At 46.5% G+C, this 18,827-nt stretch overlaps 2 protein-coding genes across 4 annotated transcripts; one reads left to right on the top strand and one right to left on the bottom strand.

The window, feature by feature from the left end:
- Positions 1-1,171: 1,171 nt before the first annotated feature.
- On the bottom strand, positions 1,172-5,937 carry rae1 (ribonucleic acid export 1). Of its 2 annotated transcripts, XM_076014214.1 has the most exons (13): positions 5,797-5,937; positions 5,208-5,326; positions 4,874-4,978; positions 4,696-4,788; positions 4,520-4,606; positions 4,353-4,439; positions 4,168-4,239; positions 3,959-4,066; positions 3,746-3,852; positions 3,562-3,637; positions 2,396-2,590; positions 2,224-2,309; positions 1,172-1,797 (listed from the first exon to the last, which is right to left on the bottom strand). In XM_076014214.1, coding segments are annotated over exons 2-13 (1,107 nt in total). In that variant the 5' UTR covers positions 5,298-5,326; positions 5,797-5,937; the 3' UTR covers positions 1,172-1,796. The 2 variants fall into 2 exon arrangements, with proteins under 2 accessions (XP_075870329.1, XP_075870328.1); XM_076014213.1 differs by lacking the exon at positions 1,172-1,797 and having other exon boundaries at positions 2,220-2,309.
- On the top strand, positions 5,478-18,827 carry LOC142880355 (bone morphogenetic protein 7-like). 2 transcript variants are annotated; one of them, XM_076014211.1, is made up of 9 exons: positions 5,478-5,578; positions 7,114-7,208; positions 8,150-8,550; positions 13,754-13,940; positions 16,164-16,312; positions 16,546-16,752; positions 16,839-16,912; positions 17,012-17,122; positions 17,818-18,827. In XM_076014211.1, the coding sequence occupies exons 3-9, from the start codon at positions 8,154-8,156 to the stop codon at positions 17,965-17,967; spliced, it is 1,275 nt and encodes a 424-aa protein (XP_075870326.1). In that variant the 5' UTR covers positions 5,478-5,578; positions 7,114-7,208; positions 8,150-8,153; the 3' UTR covers positions 17,968-18,827. The 2 variants fall into 2 exon arrangements, with proteins under 2 accessions (XP_075870326.1, XP_075870327.1); XM_076014212.1 differs by lacking the exons at positions 5,478-5,578; positions 7,114-7,208 and adding an exon at positions 7,291-7,461.

The raw sequence follows: 18,827 nt of genomic DNA on the forward strand, positions 1-18,827 counted from the left end.
CGCATTCATCCATTTTCAATACCTGCTTATTCCTGAGCTCAGGGTCATTGGGGTCTGCTTGAGGCTCTCCCAGCTGTCACAGGGCGAAGGCAGGGTGACACCTTGGACAAGTCGCCAGTTCATGGCAGGGCCACATATATATATAGAGAGAGAGAGACAAACACAAACAACCACTCACTCTCACACTCACCTACGGACAGTTTAGAGTTTCTAATTGACCTCACATGCATGTTTCTGGACTGTGGTAGGAAGCTGGAGAACCTGGAGAGGACCCACGCAGACACAGGGAGAACATGCAAACTCCACACAGAAAGACCCCAGGCCCTACGACCTTCGTCGTAGATCAAGATGTAGAAGGGCCGTGTGTGAAAAGGCCGCCTCATCGCCATTGAAAGCAAATGGCCTTGTGACCCCCTCCCCTCCTGCCCAGCTCCTGCTCACCATTTTCCACTTGAGCTCCCTGCTTGTGTCCACACGTCCGCGATAACCTGTGTGCAGCAGAGGGAAACTTTTTGTTTTCTACCGTTGGCTGAACCTTGAAGCCACGGACACTTGAGCCAACGGTAAAAAGAAAAAGTTTTCCTAACTGCTCGCCTGTCAGTCACATCAACCCGAGGGTCTCTCAGCTATGAACCTTGGTGCAAACACCACCCCCCTCACCCTCCCGCCACACACACACACACACACACACAAACACACACTTTTCCCTCCTCCCCTGTGCAACAGCTGAGTGGAGCCGGTGAACTGTGGCAGCCTGGCGTCTTCCCGCCCCTGGAGGTTTGGAGCTCCGCTGCTAAGTGCGAGGGGTCGGCGTTGGCGGCGAGGTGACGCTGTAATGACCTCAATGTAAAGGCATTTCATTCGCACCTCTCTGCCTATGAAGTGCCTCGCTTCTCACACATGGCCTTTGTGATCTGCCGCGCCGCCTCATTCATATCCTCCTGATACCCCTCCCACCCCCACTTATTCCCACCCCCACACCCCCACCAGCAGGACAGATCTTGGGTGAAGCACCCCGCTGTCCTGCTTTGATCTCCTCTGGTCTCATCTGGTCTCATCTCTCTGCCACCCAGCTCTTACTCCCAGCTTGTGGAAGCATGCAGGCTAACTCCTGAATGGCAAAAAGCGCCACCTGCTGGTGAACTCGCATTCAATCAAGCAGACGGCTCAATCTGGGATACAGACGTCCAATTTTTTTCGTCTTTTTTTTATCACTTTAACTGATGGAGGATTTCAATACAGAGAGGATTTACAGCTGAAGTGTAAGATTGTGGTCAGGCAAATTACGCATGCGCGATACAGTTTTGTGTACAGCCAGAAATAAAAAAAGAGTCCAAGTACAAGGGGTCACCGTTTACCTCGCTACTTTGTCAGGTTGGAATAAACATGTTCAACGGTATTAGTACGCACTTATTTATTTATTTTTTTACATCCCAGTATGATTTGATGGAGCTAAACCACGACGTTGATGACAAGTCGTGAGAGAACAAACAGTCTTTGGATAAATGAACACATTCCTTAAAAAAAAAAAAACGACAACAGGAAATATCAAGATAATGACAGATAAAGCCTCCCCCTAATACGGCCACTTCTTATACCAATCGTCATGCAGCTGTCGTCAACGCCAGGTCAGGTGGGCCCCTCTGATTGGTCCGCTTGCGGTACGCAGAAGCACTACGACGTTGGTCCAGGTGTTTTGCCGAAAGAGAGGAATCGGTCTCGAACGTATTCACACAATAATGCAGCAGGTCTTCGCTGTTTCCCCCTCGCAAAGGGACGCCACAAGGCACCACAGATCTGAGGACAGGACAGAGCAGTCAGTGAAAAGATGCTGTGATTTTAAATTAGCTTTGTGTGTTTATTTCTAAAAAAAAAATACAACCCAGTTTGTCCCACTTTGAACAGAACACATGGCAAACAGCCCTGTTTCAGCAGAAAACACCCGAAGCGTGAGGGAAGTAACCACACATGAGACTCAAGGTTGTGGGTTCAGTCCCTCTGACAAACTACAATCCGGTACACCACAAAACGAAACTTCTTGCGAGCTCACAAGTGGCATAGCACCATTTTTGTGCAAAGATAATTAGGCCGACACCATTGCTGGCTGTTCACCCTGGGACGCCTGAACCGCCGTCACTTTGAGCCGAAAGTGCATAGAGGAAGTGGAGCCGTTCAGGCGACCACAGCCTCCAACCTGACTGACAACTGCTGCTCTTCTCTCACCATTTCTTGTTGCGCGGCTTCAGCTCCTCAGCGGCCACCCTCAGGAAGATGTAGTTCTTCTTCTGGGGGTTGTAGTACTCGTGGCCCTTGAGAGATGAAAAACAACAACATCAAAACATTACCATCACTGCCACAGTCTTTTTAAAACCAACGCGTGCAAGCCGCCTCGTACCTTTGACCAGTCGTAGCTGGATGCGTATGCAAAGATGTTGCCGTTGTTGTTGAAGCAGCAGGCTATGATTGGCTGGTCCAGCTGCTCCGAGGTCTTCAGCTTGGTGCGCGCGTCCTTGTCCCAGAAGCTGAAGCGGCCGTCCGAGCCCACAGTGGCCAGCGTGCCGTGGACGGGATGGAAGGCGATGGCGTTCACCTGACGGGAGACATTAGTAGGTGGGACACGGTGGGAAAGGATATGAGTGAGTCAGTGAGTGAGTAATGGAGCCGACTTGTCAAGGCCTGGGGGGAAAAAAACAAAGAAAAAAAACAAAAAGCAGAGAGTGTGATGAAGATTATTTGGGGATGGGCCCTCCTCCAGTCTTTATCTTCCCAGGAATTTTGCATTCGAGTGCGGTGAACTGTGCAGGCGGGCTGTCAAACAGCAGATATTTTCAGTTACGCACTTTTCAAATACGTCAGAAATGCACCAACATGCAGAGAACCTGCAGCTGTGCAGATCCAGTTGGCCGTTAAATCCAAAAATGCTGCCGATTTTATTTTTTCCCTTCATTTTGAGCAAGCAGCCCCGCTGACTGTGAAGACAACTCAGGGAGTTCCTGGCTTTGCTTTGCTATCTAGTTTGAGGCTCCATATGAAGCTGTTTCTGGTCCAAGTTCCTGCACTTACAGCACCATTTGCCTCCAACTGAGCTAATTCAAGGCTGCTTGCTTCAGTAAATGCTTCATAATGACATAAACTCCGGCTTTAACGTTGTAACTCATACCTTCAGGGTTTGACAGTGAGGTGCAATTTTATGTAACTGGATCATTGCCCACGCCGACTTCAAGCATCGTTCTACTTATTTTAGCAGATTGTCACTTTTCTCAACTAGACGACAAAATGTGCTGTGTAGTTTCCCAAAAAAGAATGCGAGAGAAAAATATATATGAAAAAGAGTTAACATTCACTCAGACAAACACACACAGTTAAAACTCTTAAAACAAACACCAATTAGTGAAGCCATCTTACGTCTGACTACTGACACATGTACCCAGTTCCCAGTGAAAATAACTGAAGCATCAAGTGAGTCAGAATAGTGGGCAACGGTGGTGAAAACGTGATATATTTTTTTCTCCTGTAGTTAAAATGAAATGTTGCAAAAAGAAAGAAATGAGGTGAACGTACAGCGTAGATGTCTTGTGGAGTGGTTGTGTTGGTTCCATTGGACCGGTGGCACTTAAAGGTAAAGTTGTCTTTGGCACTGAGCAGGAACAGAGAACACTATTAACAAGGTGTCTTGGCTGGGAGATTTTGGGAAAAAGTCTTCAAAAAGTGCAGCTGGATCGTCTAGTTCAGAGCCGACACTCACGGGTTTGGAGGGTTGATATAGTGGATGGCCACACGTCCCTCGATGCTTCCCAGTGCAAAGCCAGTAGGTTTGTTCTGTTTGTCTTTAAATATGGCAACGCAGCGGTGCTACACGACAGAAAAAAAGAGGATTCATAAAAGCATTCAAATGACATCAATCTGTGATCCTTTGCAAGACCCCCGTGACAGAAAGCAGCAGCGAGGGAGGAGTCACCTGATGTTTGAGAGGTGAGTCTATTCTGCGAAATTCAGAGGGCTGGTTCTCTAGCTGATACACAATGAGTCCCCTTTCTGCTGTGGCCACCACTGCCATCGGGTACACCTGTCAAAAATGAACAAAAACAAAAAGAAATCAGCCAACAACTCTCTAGTGTGAGAGCACTTCAATAAAACAAAGAACAACCGTCCAAATAAACCACTTACGACATCTGCACAGTAGGATCGCTCGGGCATCTGCAGAGACATCATGGGGTTGGGAGAGCGAGTGTCCCAGAACTAAAAAATAAAATTAATTCATTAATTAAAAATAAATAAATAAGTAAGTCATGCCAGGTATACTACTCTAAATGTTTTTTGTGTGACAAGAACTGTGGACGTTGCTGTCCTACCTTCAGTGTCTTGTCCCAGCTGCCGGTCATGATGCAGCTGTAGTTTGGAGCTTTAATCCAGTGAATCGATTTGATGGGACCGTCGTGCTGTAGAGAGACACGGCAAAAAGTGTGATACGATTCTGATCTTAAAGCTACAGCCACATGGGCCAGACCTCTTATCCAACCTGTGCAATCTGCATGGCTTGGTTGCTGTTGAGATCCCACATTTTGGCTGTTTTGTCACAGGACGCGGTGAAAACTTTGCTCCCGTCCTGTTGGAAGAGGCACACAATAAATGGTTTGAAATCTTAGCATATGATGGTTTATTAACGCTGGGGATCATTTTACTCAGCAGACTTACATCACTCCAGCATGCATCCAACACTGGACCTGTGTGCATCTGTTGGGCTTTGGGGACAGTCTGTCCGTTATCCTGCACCTCCCAGCAGCGGACCTGGCATCAGAGGATAGGTGATCACAGTCAAAGACTGCCAGCTATTGCAGACATCCACGTTACAAACTCATCCTGAACCACGTACGTCATTGGCCCAAGATCCTCCAATAAGAAAGTTCCCTGGCAAGGAAGGGGGACTGAAAGCCAGACAACTGATGCTGTCATCAGGAGGGGAAGTCACCTCAACATCCTGTTAGATCAAACAACAATAATGTTAGATTAAGCCTAACAAAGCAAATACAACATTTAAAAAGATGCAGTTGATTAGAAGATGAAAGGTCTGGAGACATACAATGTTGTAAAGTGCTAACATGTATCTTAACTTTCAAATTAATCCAAACTAAATGAGATTGAGATTTAGATACGATAGATGGATCCGAAAATAAAAGTGCCAATGCATCTCAACTCCCCTGCTTTACCTTCATGGGATTGTGGGTGTCTGTTGTTGCGTTTCCGAAGACACCGGTCCCCGCTGTCCCGAACCCGGCGTTTCCCCCAAATAAACTCATCCTGCATCCACGACGATCCCAAGGTGCGCCTGATGAGAAGGTGGACACGCCGACAGATTAAAACACGCACCTGGTGCCGATCACAAAGTGTCACCAGTCTGTTCAGCTCGGCACTGTGGTGACATTGGAACGTTTTTTTTTTTGTTTTGTTTTTTTGTAATGTAACAGTAACAGTTGACATGTTGCAGCTCGAGGGAGAAGCTACCGCTAAGTGGCTAACGAGTTAGCCACCGGTCACTGCAAGCGCCAGGAAAAGCATGCCAACACGGTGTATGCCAGCGGTACGTGCACTCCATAGCTATTAACAAATACTGTCAAACGTAATGATCAGAAAATAACAGGTCAGATATTTATCACTTGCTAATGTTAGCTCGCTTTATGAGATCACACACAGGTATCTTATTAGCTTCCGATATTAAACCACAACAGAATGCGAATACATTTGTTTTCTGGGGTATTTAAACACTCAATAGTATCGTAATCGTACCACTGTACTTACGTCTCCTTTACGAATTTATCTTAATAGGCCTGTATTGTTGAAAACACAAATGTAGTTCACTGCTGTAAAAATGTGGCGCTTATTCTTTGGGTGTCGCAGTTTGTTGACGCAACAGTGACGTTGCTAGATGTCATTTCTTTGGTTGAACGCTTGGGGGCAGTGCAGGAAAAACAGTAGTGTTACTCCTCAGTAAAATATGAAGTGTTGTTGATCGCTTGTTTAATTGCACCTTGTACGGACCTACGGTCTATTGACAATACTGTTATAAATATAGAAATAATTCTAACCACATTGTTTCTTTCCGTTTCATGTACATTTATTCATTCATTCATTCATTCATTCCAATAATATTCCAAATTGTTACCAAACACGAAATGACGAACAGTAGATATTGCGCTCCATATGAGTTACATTATCAGTAACGATCCGCATTAGACATTTATATCTTCATTTGCTGTGCTCAGATACAGCTGGGAAAGATGATACACAGTGCTTAAGAAATTTGGTGTTAATTAAAAAAAAAAAAAAATGTATGCAATTTTTATTACAAAGGCTTTCAATTCAGGGCAGCTATAAACCATGTTGGTCTAATACATTTTTTTAGGGCGCTGTAATTAAGTCAACATGTAGACATATCGATGATTAATACATTATTATGCACTATGATACTTTTTACAATCCCATGAGGGACAGTGCATTTTTTGAAAATATTATGTGTCCATTTAAGCAGCAAATTAGCCTAAAGTTGTAGATAATATGCTGGTGCATGCCCCTGCAGAGACCTACTAAATGACTATTATTCCAATCCAGTGTGAGTGCAATGAGATGGACTATAATGAAGGAATTGGACATGAGACGCAATAAAAAGGGATTTTGTATGGAACTTGCTGTTTGTGAGGGCCGTGGAATTGGAAGACCACTCATCTCAAATCCATGTATGGAGTAAAGTCAATGAAGACCATCTTATTAATGCTGAGGGGTTGCAATATGTGCATGGAAATACGGTTCTGTGGTTGTAAGCCATCATGGGCTGTTTCTGCTGGTCAACTACAAAGAGAGCGATGCTTAAAAATAGAGGCACGTTTACCCTCCTTCCAGTTCACTCCTGGGGATTTACATGCCGAACCTGCAGCTCATGTATAATCTGTGCTTTATGGTAAAGTCCTGGCTTTGTCATTCATTGGGACGTCCACCCACCCACCCACCCACCCACTCAGCCAGCTCCATTAACACTCCATCAGAACACAGTGCCTTGCACATTGTTGTTGAAATGCATTGTGAATGCCGGCGTGTCTGTTCTTACCTGTCCCCCTGCAGATCAGTGAGACGCCCCTTCTCCCTCCCAGCAAACAGGGTGGGACGCCCTTTTTGGTTGTTGTTGATGTCGGAGGTCAAAAGTCTTTAATGAGGTGGTGAGTAGGGGAATTTCCCGCACTTTCTTCCCCCCTGATGGATCTTTAAGCAGTTTTGGATGGTCTTCACGGGCACACAGTTGAGAGGTGACACAACATCTCTTCTGTGTGCTTCAAGCAAGATGTTCAAAAATGAAAGCAATCCTCTGATGTTGGGAGTGGAGGAGCATTGATCTGGGGTGGTCTCAGACAGGCCGACACTCGCACAAAGTAAAAGAAAAATGGAACGCAAAAGGAAACAAATATGATAAAGGTAGTATTAAAGTATGTTTATTTCCACTTTACATAAAGAGTGGACGGACCGCAGTTATTTTGCATTGTTTTGATATGTGAATCTGAAGGGTCTTTATCTAAAGGATAACAATTATGCAGTTGTTAAACATATAACCTTAAGGTTTGCATGTATTTTTTCCCCCTCTTTTTCTCTTTCCTCGAATGTGTCATGTATTCTCCAATAACCGTTTCCACAACAACAAACAGGGATCTAACAATCCAAATAAACGTGTCACTTATTGATAATCTTCTGATTCAAAGTCTAATTTTAATCAAACTATCCAAACAAATCACTCAGTGATGGGGCTACTGTGAGAGGTCCAAACTCCACCCATCGTATTACCAAGACAGAGGCGCGCACTTGTGTGATAGGACCCCAGATATGTATGGACTCACCCACGCACACTCGGTGGTTGATCCCATTCTAAAAACCCCTCCTGCCCGTTCGCCGAGACACGGCGCCTCAATGAAGTCCATTCTGAGTTGCCATCCAGAGGAGTGCGCGGCAGGAGCGACGTTGTGTTGTGTGATGTGCGCTTGTTAGACTGACTTGGTTCCACTTCAGGACGGAGAACCCAGAACGTGCCTGTCCCGCCTTGACCGACACGACGTCAGAATATCTATTTATTATTATTATTTTTTTTAATTATTTTATTCCCCCTTAAAAGAAAAATGATGCCTAGCGCCCCGATGCTGATCCTGATGCCGCTGTGGTGCTCCTGCGCGCTGGCCACCCGCCTCGCCTCCTCCAACTTCTCCGCGGACAACGAGGTGCGCTCCAGCTTCATCCAGCGGCGGCTGCGCAGCCAGGAGCGCCGGGAGATGCAGCGGGAGATCCTCTCCATCCTGGGGCTGCCGCACCGCCCGCGGCCGCAGGTTCACGTCAAGCACAACGCCGCGCCGATGTTCATGCTGGACCTGTACAACACCATCTCGGCGGTGCCGGAGCCGCCCGGTGGCTTCTCCTACTACCAGCCCCCCGCGCCCACCCAGGTGTCCGCCGTGGTGACGCCTCAGGAGAGCCGCTTCCTGGACGACGCCGACACCGTGATGAGCTTCGTCAATCTCGGTAGGAAACGACTGTGTGTGTGTGTGTGTGTGTGTGTGTGTGTGTGTGTGTGTGTGTGTGTGTGTGTGTGTCGCGCGTAATATTATATTTTGATTGTTTGAAAGAAACCATGTGCATTAGTGCAATTTGCCCATTTCTGACGTCAGGGGATCAAAGGGAATTTTATCTGCCAGCCCGCGCTGACCTCGCTCCCACAAAGTTCTTTCTTTTCTTCTTTTATTTGGTCATTTTTTTCAGGAACTATATGTGTTTAAACACATGGTCCCGGAAATCTGCCCCCCCCCCCTGTGATGTCACAAGTGTGGTGTGATTACGTCTCCCAGGTTTGTGGTTGTTCTGATCTACGAGAACGCCTTGTTGTCGTTCTCCTTTCAAAGACATGAAAGTTTTGTTTTTGTTTTTTTTTTAAATCATGAGGTTTTTGCAGGGTTCTTGCAGGGATGCTCTAAACAGAGGGCTAAATATTCTGTTTTCAGGGGACAAATCGATTAGGGTTCATCGGTTGTGTGAGGTTGCCCCACTGGGTGAAACACAAGGCTCTAACTCGGGGGGAATAACGTAGAAGTGTGCGTCCAGGCCGGTGTCCCTGACGTTTCTGCCCTAGAAATCCAGCATTATGCATTCCGAGCCGCAAATGTTATGACAACAAGTCTGTATCCGATTAGCCCACTCAGAGCTCCAGGAAGGAGGCTTTAACGTGGCTTTGTTTCACATGACCGGGAACTTGCGTTGGCACTTCTGAACACTCCCGCCTCCAGGGAGAGAAGAGGACGCTTGTGTAAATAAAAAGGAGAAAAAAATGGATGCGGCCTGAGCGGTTGTGCAGGTGCTTTGTGTCTGTTTGTGTCTGTTTGGTGATTTTCAGCTTTCAGGGGCTGTAGAATGACAGGCTCTAAGGATTGGGGGTGGGTGGTGGTGGTGGGGCTGCTGCTGGTGTTTGTGTCAAACTTTATTGAACTTATAAAAGTGGAATCTTGCCTGTTGTTTCCCTTGGAGAGCCTGTGTTGGCCCTGATATCACTGTGTTGGAGCAGCAGACGGCCCCGGTGCCTGTGGCTCTTATCTGGATGTGGTTACACCTCCCCCTACCCCCTCCAAAAAAAAAATCTTTGTGCTCTTTGTGGCTCTCACCCGCTTCAGGGGCTGTTGGTCAATGTGAAGCAATGTGAAGTTTGTTATTCGCCGGAGGAATTGCAGAGAAACGAGCAGCGGCTCTGCACGTTTGTACCGTATGTTGTATGAGAATAAACTGGAGCTTTCCGAGGGGTTGTCAAGTTCACAGACTGAATTTCTAACAAATTTCCTTATGAACCCCAAAATTGAAAGGCACCATTTCTTATGCATTTTGAATGGGTTTTTACTTTTTAAGTACGTAGCCGAACCAACCCACATTGAGAAAAGTTCAACCTTTTCTTTTGCTGCTTTGTCCATTTTTCAGTTCTGAACATGTGTACAAGGTGGACAAACACTTTTCTTTTGAGGATATTGGAATGGACGCAGACCGACCAGGTTTACTTCACCTCTGTCTCATCTTCCTGCGTTAAAACCTCGGCAGAGCTTTGAGCCGCCGCCTGATTTAGCTCTGTCTTGGTGGTCTGTTGCTGATCGCTTCAAGAACAAAGTGGATTGTAGCACTTCCCGTCGCGAAGACCACAGCTTCCAGTGTGTGGGTGGGAAGCTGGCCAGAGGTCCCAGCAGCAGCAGCAGCAGCAGCAGCTCCTGGTCCACACAGGTGGATCCCGCAGGTGGAGGAGTCCAGGATCACAACCACTCCAGATAAACTCTGCCCCTTTTCTTCATAGACCTCAGCTTTTCCTTTGGTGGAACTTACCAGATAGTGGTGGAGTGATTTTTATCTTCACGTCACCTGCTCGCACACTCACACACACACTCACACACATACACGCACACACGTCTGCAGACAGCATGTGTACTTGCGTCACAGAGCCAAACCGCAGGTCATATCTAAGCCGAGCTCGTCTTTGTTGTCATGTGCAGCGTTGCACCGCACAGCTGTTATTGATCTCCTTGTGTTGCATTTGTTTATAAAGGTCCCATATAAACTCATTCACAGGTCTTGATTTTTTTTTTCCTTCAATTTTGGATTATTTAGCCAAAAGAACACCAAAAAACAGAAGGAGCATATTTAGCCCTCTGTATATGGCGTCTCAGCTTAAAACTGATGCTGATGATGGGAATTGAACATTTTAAAACAACCAGACTCATTAGTGTTGTTCCGCTGCTCATTGGGCCTTGTTTACTGCTGCCAAACTCTTTATTCAGCAGATGTGTCTTTGCACACTCACGCACACACATGCACACACGTGCACACACACCTGCAGAACATGCAAAGGGGTTTAATGAGCAGAAATGTCACTGGCTTTCATTAGGTCAGAAACAGTGGGAAAAAGTGTTCCAACCATGCAGAGGGAACGGAGGAACAAAGGTGTCTTGTGTGTGTGTTTTTCTTTTCAGAGGGGTGGATTATCAATCCCTTTGAGAAAGTCTCTACAAAATCTCCGTGTCTGGGATTAAAATCTTCTTAAAAGTCTAATTCTGTCTACTAAACCTCGCGCAGAATACCCCCATAGATCTAAACACGTCTTTGTCGAGCATCTGCACGGGCGGCGATGACGTTCAGTGGAGGATTTGTGCACGGTGTGGACCACCTTCGTGTGTGTCTAGTAGTAATCCGGAGGGGAAAAATCTTGAGCGGTGTTTGAAGAACTTGTCAACGCACGCAGAGACGCTGAAGGACTTTAAAAGGGCAGGATGTGTTTTCTTGATTTACGCGCACCCAACATTAAATGTTGAACTTGAAAGACAGAGATGAATATTTGACCGACGGGGCTCGGCATCTTGGTAAATGTTCGAACCACCCATGATGCTGCAAACCCAGCACAATGAAGGCAGTGGCTATTAAACTGTAAAAGGTTAATGATAGCCTGGTGGCTGTGTGGCCCCGCAGCATGACGACTAACCCCGAGTGCTGAAATGCCTCCCAGAGGGAAGTTTGCATATCTGAGGTCTGATCTCTGCAGCTAATGGCCCCTAAAGTAAACACGCCGGGTCCTTACAAGCAATTATTGCTTTCATAAAAACACCCCTCTCGTCCCGCTACGGCATTTAATTGCGGTCAAACAAATGACTGGTAGGGTTTAGAATGCTCTTAAGGGGGCGACGGCCTTGTGAGTGTGTCTGTGTGTTTCTGTGCGTGTGTGTGTGTTATGAGTAGTAGTAGGAGCATGTGAGGATGCCTGATACAAATCTCAAGTATTAGGATCTCCTTTAGCCTTGTGTTTTGCTGCCTGTTCACAAAAACAAAGTAGTAAACAATCAGAAGATTGTCCCAGATTCTCTTTCTGGCTTTTAGACAAGCCTCATGTTGGCCATTATACTGTATACACTACCTGTGAAAGCTTTGGACACATCTGTCTTACTTCTTTATCTTTACTACTTTCTACTCTGTAGATACATACTGAAGACATCAAATATATGAGCAAGATATGTGGATTAATGTGGCTAAAAAAAAAAGTTAAATACCTAAATATGTTATGTTATATATATTTTATATGAAGGGTGGCTATTCTAGATCGTCTAAAATATAAAATGTGTTTGAGTTATTTCACACTTTTCTGTTTAATACATATTCCTTATGTGTTCATTCATAGTTTTGATGCCTTGAGTGACAATCTACAATGTAAATAGTCATGAAAATGAAAGAAACCCCATTAAATCAGCTGTATGGGTCCAACCCTTTGACTGGTAGTGCATACTATTTATATATCTTGAAAAAAGCTTATTTAGCCCTGTGTTTACAGTCTACTTGTTTTGTTGCACCTTCCCCCTGGAAGGGGATTAAAAAAAAAAGGTAGTCCCAGCCAAGACCTGGCCAGTCGTGGGTGAGACACGTCATTGCCCTTTGTGACATCAGTCATCCGATTTCTGGAACTGTGTGTCAAAGCACACATTTTCTGAAAAGAAAAGAAGGCAACAAAAGGTAAAGCACTAACGAACAGGCTTTTTTTTCTGCCTGTGGTTTTACGGTGACAGGCTTGAGGCTCACATCACAGTCCGAAAACATTGTTTAAGTCATGACGTCAGAGGGACGTCTCAGCCGAGACCCCCAGCGCTCTTCCCAAGGACAAACATATTGGCTAACGCTGTGAAAACATGACGCAGGCGAGCTTCGGAACACTCTGGGGGTCCTCTTTCTTTTTCTTTCCCCCCAGTGCTTCAGGGTTGGTGGGAAACCCCCGCTGTGCCATCAGCTACCGCCGCTGCGCCTCATCAGCAGGCAGGTCATACATGGCAAAGTGATCAGTGCTGGCGTGTGGGTGTTACGGGCCCTCGTGAATTCCTGCGTGTCTCCCCGTGGCTGTATTTATAAAAGCACTCCGGCTGCTGCGGTTTTCCGGGCAGTTCCTTAAACAGGCCTTTTCTTGTGGTCGACACATGTGGGTAATTTAAACAGGCAGTCGAGTCACCGGGCGAGGCAGCTGTATCGCCCAGGGTTTTTTTTTTCCCCTGTTTGTTTTTTTGTTTTTTTTTTCTTTCTAAATCTGGGTTCTCACAGATCCATCTTGAAAAGTTCCAGTCTGGTTCGCTTTTCAGCTGGACCGATGCTGAAAAACGACCCAAGTGTTTAGTTGTGACAAAAACAGGAAGCATGCTGTCAGAAACTGTAAACAATGAGTGGATGCTAGAGTGTGTGCAGTTTCATCACAACTGGACGCAACATTTCCTCTTTAAAAGACGAGCAAAGAGCAGCGCTGAAGACTTTTCTCTGCTCCCGACTGTTGCTGGACATGGTGTGGAGAATCACCGCTCTCCCACCTGTAGTGGGCGCTGTGCCATTCCCAGCCACTGGAAGAAATCAAATTTACTCTCAAGAATGTTTGTTTAGTTAAGTTAAGTTAAGTTTATGATGTTATATGTGTTGTGTGTTCATATGTTTTTTGGATGCTCCATGTTGGTTCCTAAAGGCTTTTCCAGCTGGACTGGCTGGAATAAATCCCATGGATGTGTGAAAAACCTCGAGAAGATTTAGGAAACATTGCAAAAGGCCAATGTGGAAAAAAAACTTGAAATATACATATCATAATTGTCCTTATCGCTCTATGATGCTCCCTGCAAATCAAATGCGTGAAGGTACTTGTTAAATGTCAAATCTGTTAATTTTTCTCCCTCTCTCTTTCCAACAGTGGATCGTGACGAAGATCTCTACCAGCAGCACAGGCGGGAGTTCCGCTTCGACCTCTCTCGCATCCCGGAGGGCGAGCTCATCACGGCGGCCGAGTTCAGGATCTACAAGGACTTTGTCCAGGAGCGCTTTGAGAACCAGACCTTCAGACTCGGTCTCTACCAGGTGATGCAGGAGCCCCCAAACAGGTACCATAGACTGGGATCCTAAAGGTGCAGGGCCTCGTCCCCTTCTCCCTCATCTTCTCCCTCAGCCTGTCATGGTTTAAGCCTGCGTGCCTTTTACAAGAGGCAACTTACTTCCAACAAATGAAAGCAATTCGGGGCCTCGAGTGTTTTGATGACATACGACTAAAACAAGTCCCTTTGATTCACCATGTTGGGGACCACAAACTGACAAGATGTGCGTGTCTTAGTTTTAAGATTCAGAGATCGTAAAGTAGACGCGGTTGTACACAAGTTTCAGTGGTAATATTCCTTTTGATGAGGTCGGCTTGCTGGTGGTGCTAGACTAAAGCAATATTCAATGAACCATAGTGACTTTAAAAAACACCCAAAGAACTTGTTTTAATGATAATCTTTTTTTTTTATTATTGAAATTTCTTAAATATAAACTTCATGGTGAAAAAAGTCCATCAGTTTGTTTGTCTCCCTGCCACCCAGAATCTCAACCCTCTTGGAAAATAATCAAAAAACCTTCCAGGTTTTCACAGTGAGTGTTTTCCCTTGTGGAGTGTCATTATCCTCCTCAGCTCTGTTGTTCACTGTGCTGACAAGGAGTTGTCAAGTCTTCCGTTTATACGCACAAGTACACGCACACACACACACACACACACACACCTGTCGACATCACTGCCAGGATTATTTCTGCCCCTGTCAGTGTTCAGCACTGCCGCTGTTTACACAGACATTAGTGTCAATTACACTACTGCCCCCCGGAGACCTGCGTTTAAAACACACCGCTCCGACCTCTAATAACACTCCCGGCCCTCCAGACGTCAGCGGAGCGTCTCTCTCAGTTACACAGGTGATTATATTACCCCTCGCCCGTCAGCCTGCTCTCCACCGTAACAACTTCTGGTCTTATACCAAATCTTACGAAGAATTATTTCCTTTACATGTGTTTTTGTTAGCACAAATATGATATGATAAACAAAAAAAAAAAACATTTATAAAGTTTGTGAAGCAAACGAACGAAAATATGACGGCTGGAATGGAATTTAATGTTCAATTAAAGTTATACAGCAGAAGTGTAAAATTAGCCTCGTAGTGGATTTAGAAGTAAACTCACTGATTCTCCCAAAGAAAATCAACGTTGTTCAACTGTTTGAAAACAAACAAACTCTTAATCCTCATTTAAACGGCTTGATGCTGCCTCGGCGGGGAGACATGTGTGAGCAGGAGCAGCCATGCACGCCCAGCCCATGACCTGGAGGTGTTGAGGGCAACATCATTGTTATGCACTAAAACACACAGACACACAAAGGCCTCAGCAGACTGCAGACGAGCGGGCTACAGGTAGTGGGAGACAGGCAGACGACTCCCTGAGGGGTCAGACGGCAAAAGAAAAAACACAATAAACCAAAAGTGTTGTCTGGGGGAGCTGCTCTCCAGTGGCACGGATCACATCCAGCCAATGTGATCAAACGATTAGTTCTTCCGTCTTCCGTCATTATGACTTCTCCACCCACTGTTCTGGAATATCAGTTGTGCCACTTCCTGTCGGAATGAAATAAAAGATCTACTACTTTGCAGAGATGTGATCGGCGGGACTTTCACACACTGTCTTGAGCCTCCGGCACAAACAGGATTACAATACAGTTGGCTCTCTGGCATTCACTTCAGGCCATCAGCGGCGCGGCCCGCTTTAAACAGTTCAAGTTCATTCAGTGCAGCCATATGAATTTTGTTTTGATACTTCGGCAAAATGAAAAACACTCAGCCAGACTAAAGTCAGGTGTCTGACTAATCAACAACACTCTCACTGTTTGGCCTCGAAGCCTGTCGGCTGCTTCCAATCTGCCGTTCTCTTCCTCCTGCTGCTCTGGGAAAACATGGATAATAAGGGGAGCCATTTCTTTGCTGTTCCAGACGTTTAGATTTAAAAGCCATCAGACGCACAGCTGAAGATCAGGACTTTGACCTTCTGAATTTTTTTTGCCAAAATGTAGCTGGACTGTTGCTGTCAATAGACCACATGTGCAGTTTTGCCTTTTGAAAGATAAAAAAGAGAGCCGTTTTATGGGTTTCTTTATTTTCTTTCTTTTTGGGTTCATTCTATTTATCAAAACCAGGTGTTTTTGGGCTGTTTTCAGTCATTTCAGGTTGCTGTCATCAGGCTGTGATGTCAGTGATTGTTTTGATTGAACCGCTGAGTCTTTCGAGTCTCTCACGCTGTCCGTCTCCGTCCAGTGAAGTGGAGCTCCTGCTGCTGGAGGAACGGGAGCTGTGGCCTGCAGAGGAAGGCTGGCTGACCTTTGACCTGACGGCCACCACCAACCTTTGGCTGGAGCACCCTGGGCAGAACCTCGGCCTGCATCTGGTTCTGGAGGACGGCCGCAGTGAGTGTTCAGTTAACTTAAGCAGGGACCTGCTGGCAGTAAGAACGCTCTTTAAATCGTGCGGTGAGAAGAAAAGAGCTCCAGTAAATCTGCGCTGGAGGTTCTTCCAGAGTTCAAGTTATGACTGCGGCTCTGTTGATCCTGTTTGGATGAACGAACGATCACGATGACTCAGATTCATCGTTGGCTTGGTGGGGACTTAACGTTTTGGCTCCGTTTGTCGCCCCCTGCAGGCCACAGGAGAAGACCGTGGCTGGCTGGACTGGTGACGGACAACAGGCCCCAGGAGAAGCAGCCTTTCTTGGTGGCCTTCTTCAGAGCCAATGAGGTGCGCTTCCGCAGCGTCCGCTCTGCCCACGGCCACAAGGGGCGCCACTCCGGCCGCTCCAAGCCTCAGAGGACTGTCCAGGACGCACTGAAGGCAGTGGAGGCGGCAAAAGGTGCCTGGCCGGACTCCATTTTTAGACAGAGAAAAACTGACCCAAAAGTCAGCTTTGTGCTCATAATTGCGTCTTTCGATTTTCAGAAAACCTCGCTGGCTCAAAGGAGGGATGTAAAAAGCACGAGCTCTACGTCAGCTTCAGAGACTTAGGATGGCAGGTACAAATCAGAGCATTACAGTTGGGTGCAAATTTTCACATCTCATTTCACACAAGGTGAAAACTGACCTGCATCTGCTTTTGGTTTCCTGCTGACCAGGACTGGATCATTGCACCGGAGGGCTACGCTGCGTATTACTGCGAGGGGGAATGTGCCTTTCCACTCAACTCCTACATGAACGCCACCAACCACGCCATAGTGCAAACTCTGGTGGGTCCCACCCAACCGACCTGGCTCCCTTTTCCAGATGTGCTGGTGTTTGAGTGCAACCTCCCCTTGTTTTAGTGCTATCGACGCAAACACACCAATCACTTGCTGCTGGCTGCAACTGATGTTTGAGCGGCGTGAGTTGCTGGCTCCGCCCCTTTTGAGACTGCCTCGTTTTTGCTAAACCCCAGAGTTTTAGCAGGAGGCTGTAAACAGAGGGCTAAAGATGCTGTTTATGCTTTGATAATCAAAGCTATTCCATATGCACACTCCATTAAAAACTTGTTGTAAAAATAGATTTACAAATAATGAACCTTTAATATAAAACAGCCCTTTTGTTCTTCATTTCATTTGGCAGGAGGGTGTAAACAGATGGCTAAATAGGGTGTTTTCTTGAGATATGTATATTTTTTTGGGGGGGGGGTAGTGGGGTAATTAATTGTGCATGGCAGTCCGGTAGTGATTAAAGACATGAAAATCAGTATAACGTGGAACCTTTTAAAGTTGTGTCATAAACATGTGGATGAAGTTTCACCTCCTGGAGGCGTGACTGACTTTTTTAACATGATTATAGTGCAAACAATACGAATGAAAACCTAATCACATTTTTTTAACCACTGGCTGTGTTGCGATTGTAGGCACAATAATTAGTGTGTTGCTCCATTCCTGCCACTCACTACTCCTCCTTCCTCCGACAGGTTCACTTCATCAACCCGGAGACGGTGCCCAAGCCCTGCTGCGCTCCCACGCAGCTCCACGGCATCTCCGTCCTCTACTTCGACGACAGCTCCAACGTCATCCTCAAAAAGTACCGCAACATGGTTGTCCGGGCCTGCGGCTGCCACTGAGCCCGAGCCTGCGGGACCACGCACATCACAGGCGCTCGGCCAGGAGACACTGAACGGTCAACCGGAGGTTCTCTGTGCCGCTGCTGCTGCCTTCAAACAAGCCCACGCACTCGCACCAGCACGTGACACCACCACGGAACTTCTCCCACAGAGTGGAACCGGAGGATTTCTGCTGTTTCCCATTAGGACTAACAAGAATAATGTGCACTGTGAGCACTCTGGGAACTTTCAGTGGTCCAACCTAAACATACGGAAGAAAAAAAAACAATTTTCTCCCAAACATGAAATACACATCGTCTTGCATCGGCGCTCTCTTGTGACCGTCGGGCGTAAGAACATAAAACAGCACCTGGGTGGAAATGGGCCTTTGGTAACCGATTACACACTCCATAAAACCCTCAATCTCCGTCTGAACCATTGCACCTTGTGTTCGGGGGGGGGGAACAGCTGGATGAACTCAGATATTTCTCTGAGAGGGAGAGAAAAAAACATCTTTACTGGTGTTGGACTGGTCGTCCAGGAGGCCATATGGACCCGAGCAGGTGCAACATCTGGCTGCTCGTCATCACCGGGGAAGGACGACAGTCGAGGCTGTTAATAACAGCATGAGGGACTGGATACGGCCGCCTGTTGGGCGTTGCTCTCCTAGTGTGGGCGTATATCATGGCTGTGGGTGACAGGCCCCACGGTGCGTAAGATGTCAGCGGTTCATCCCTCGCAGGGCTGAGAAAACTAAGAAGCGCACGCCGCTGCCCTGCCTGCCTGCAGCTGGTGGAAACACCGGCTGGGCAAAGCTGTAATTTACCATCATCAGATTAAAATAAATGGGGCGCATCAAAAAAGGATGCACGTGTCTTGTA

The sequence above is a fragment of the Nelusetta ayraudi genome, unplaced genomic scaffold, assembly GCF_046127955.1.
Source record: "Nelusetta ayraudi isolate G7.1 ecotype Tasmania unplaced genomic scaffold, CSIRO-AGI_Nayr_v1 ptg000168l, whole genome shotgun sequence".
Classification (NCBI taxonomy): Eukaryota; Metazoa; Chordata; class Actinopteri; order Tetraodontiformes; family Monacanthidae; genus Nelusetta; species Nelusetta ayraudi.

Coding starts and splice junctions, on each gene's coding strand:
- LOC142880355 (XM_076014211.1), top strand. CDS start 8,154: ATGATGCCTAGCGCCCCGATGCTGATCCTGATGCCGCTGTGGTGCTCC. Junction 16,313..16,545: donor GGTTCTGGAGGACGGCCGCA/GTGAGTGTTCAG, acceptor CGCCCCCTGCAG/GCCACAGGAGAAGACCGTGG. Junction 16,753..16,838: donor GGCAGTGGAGGCGGCAAAAG/GTGCCTGGCCGG, acceptor TTCGATTTTCAG/AAAACCTCGCTGGCTCAAAG.
- rae1 (XM_076014213.1), bottom strand. CDS start 5,297: ATGAGTTTATTTGGGGGAAACGCCGGGTTCGGGACAGCGGGGACCGGT. Junction 4,067..4,167: donor GATCCTACTGTGCAGATGTC/GTAAGTGGTTTA, acceptor CATTTTTGACAG/GTGTACCCGATGGCAGTGGT. Junction 3,853..3,958: donor ACTCACCTCTCAAACATCAG/GTGACTCCTCCC, acceptor TCTGTCGTGTAG/CACCGCTGCGTTGCCATATT.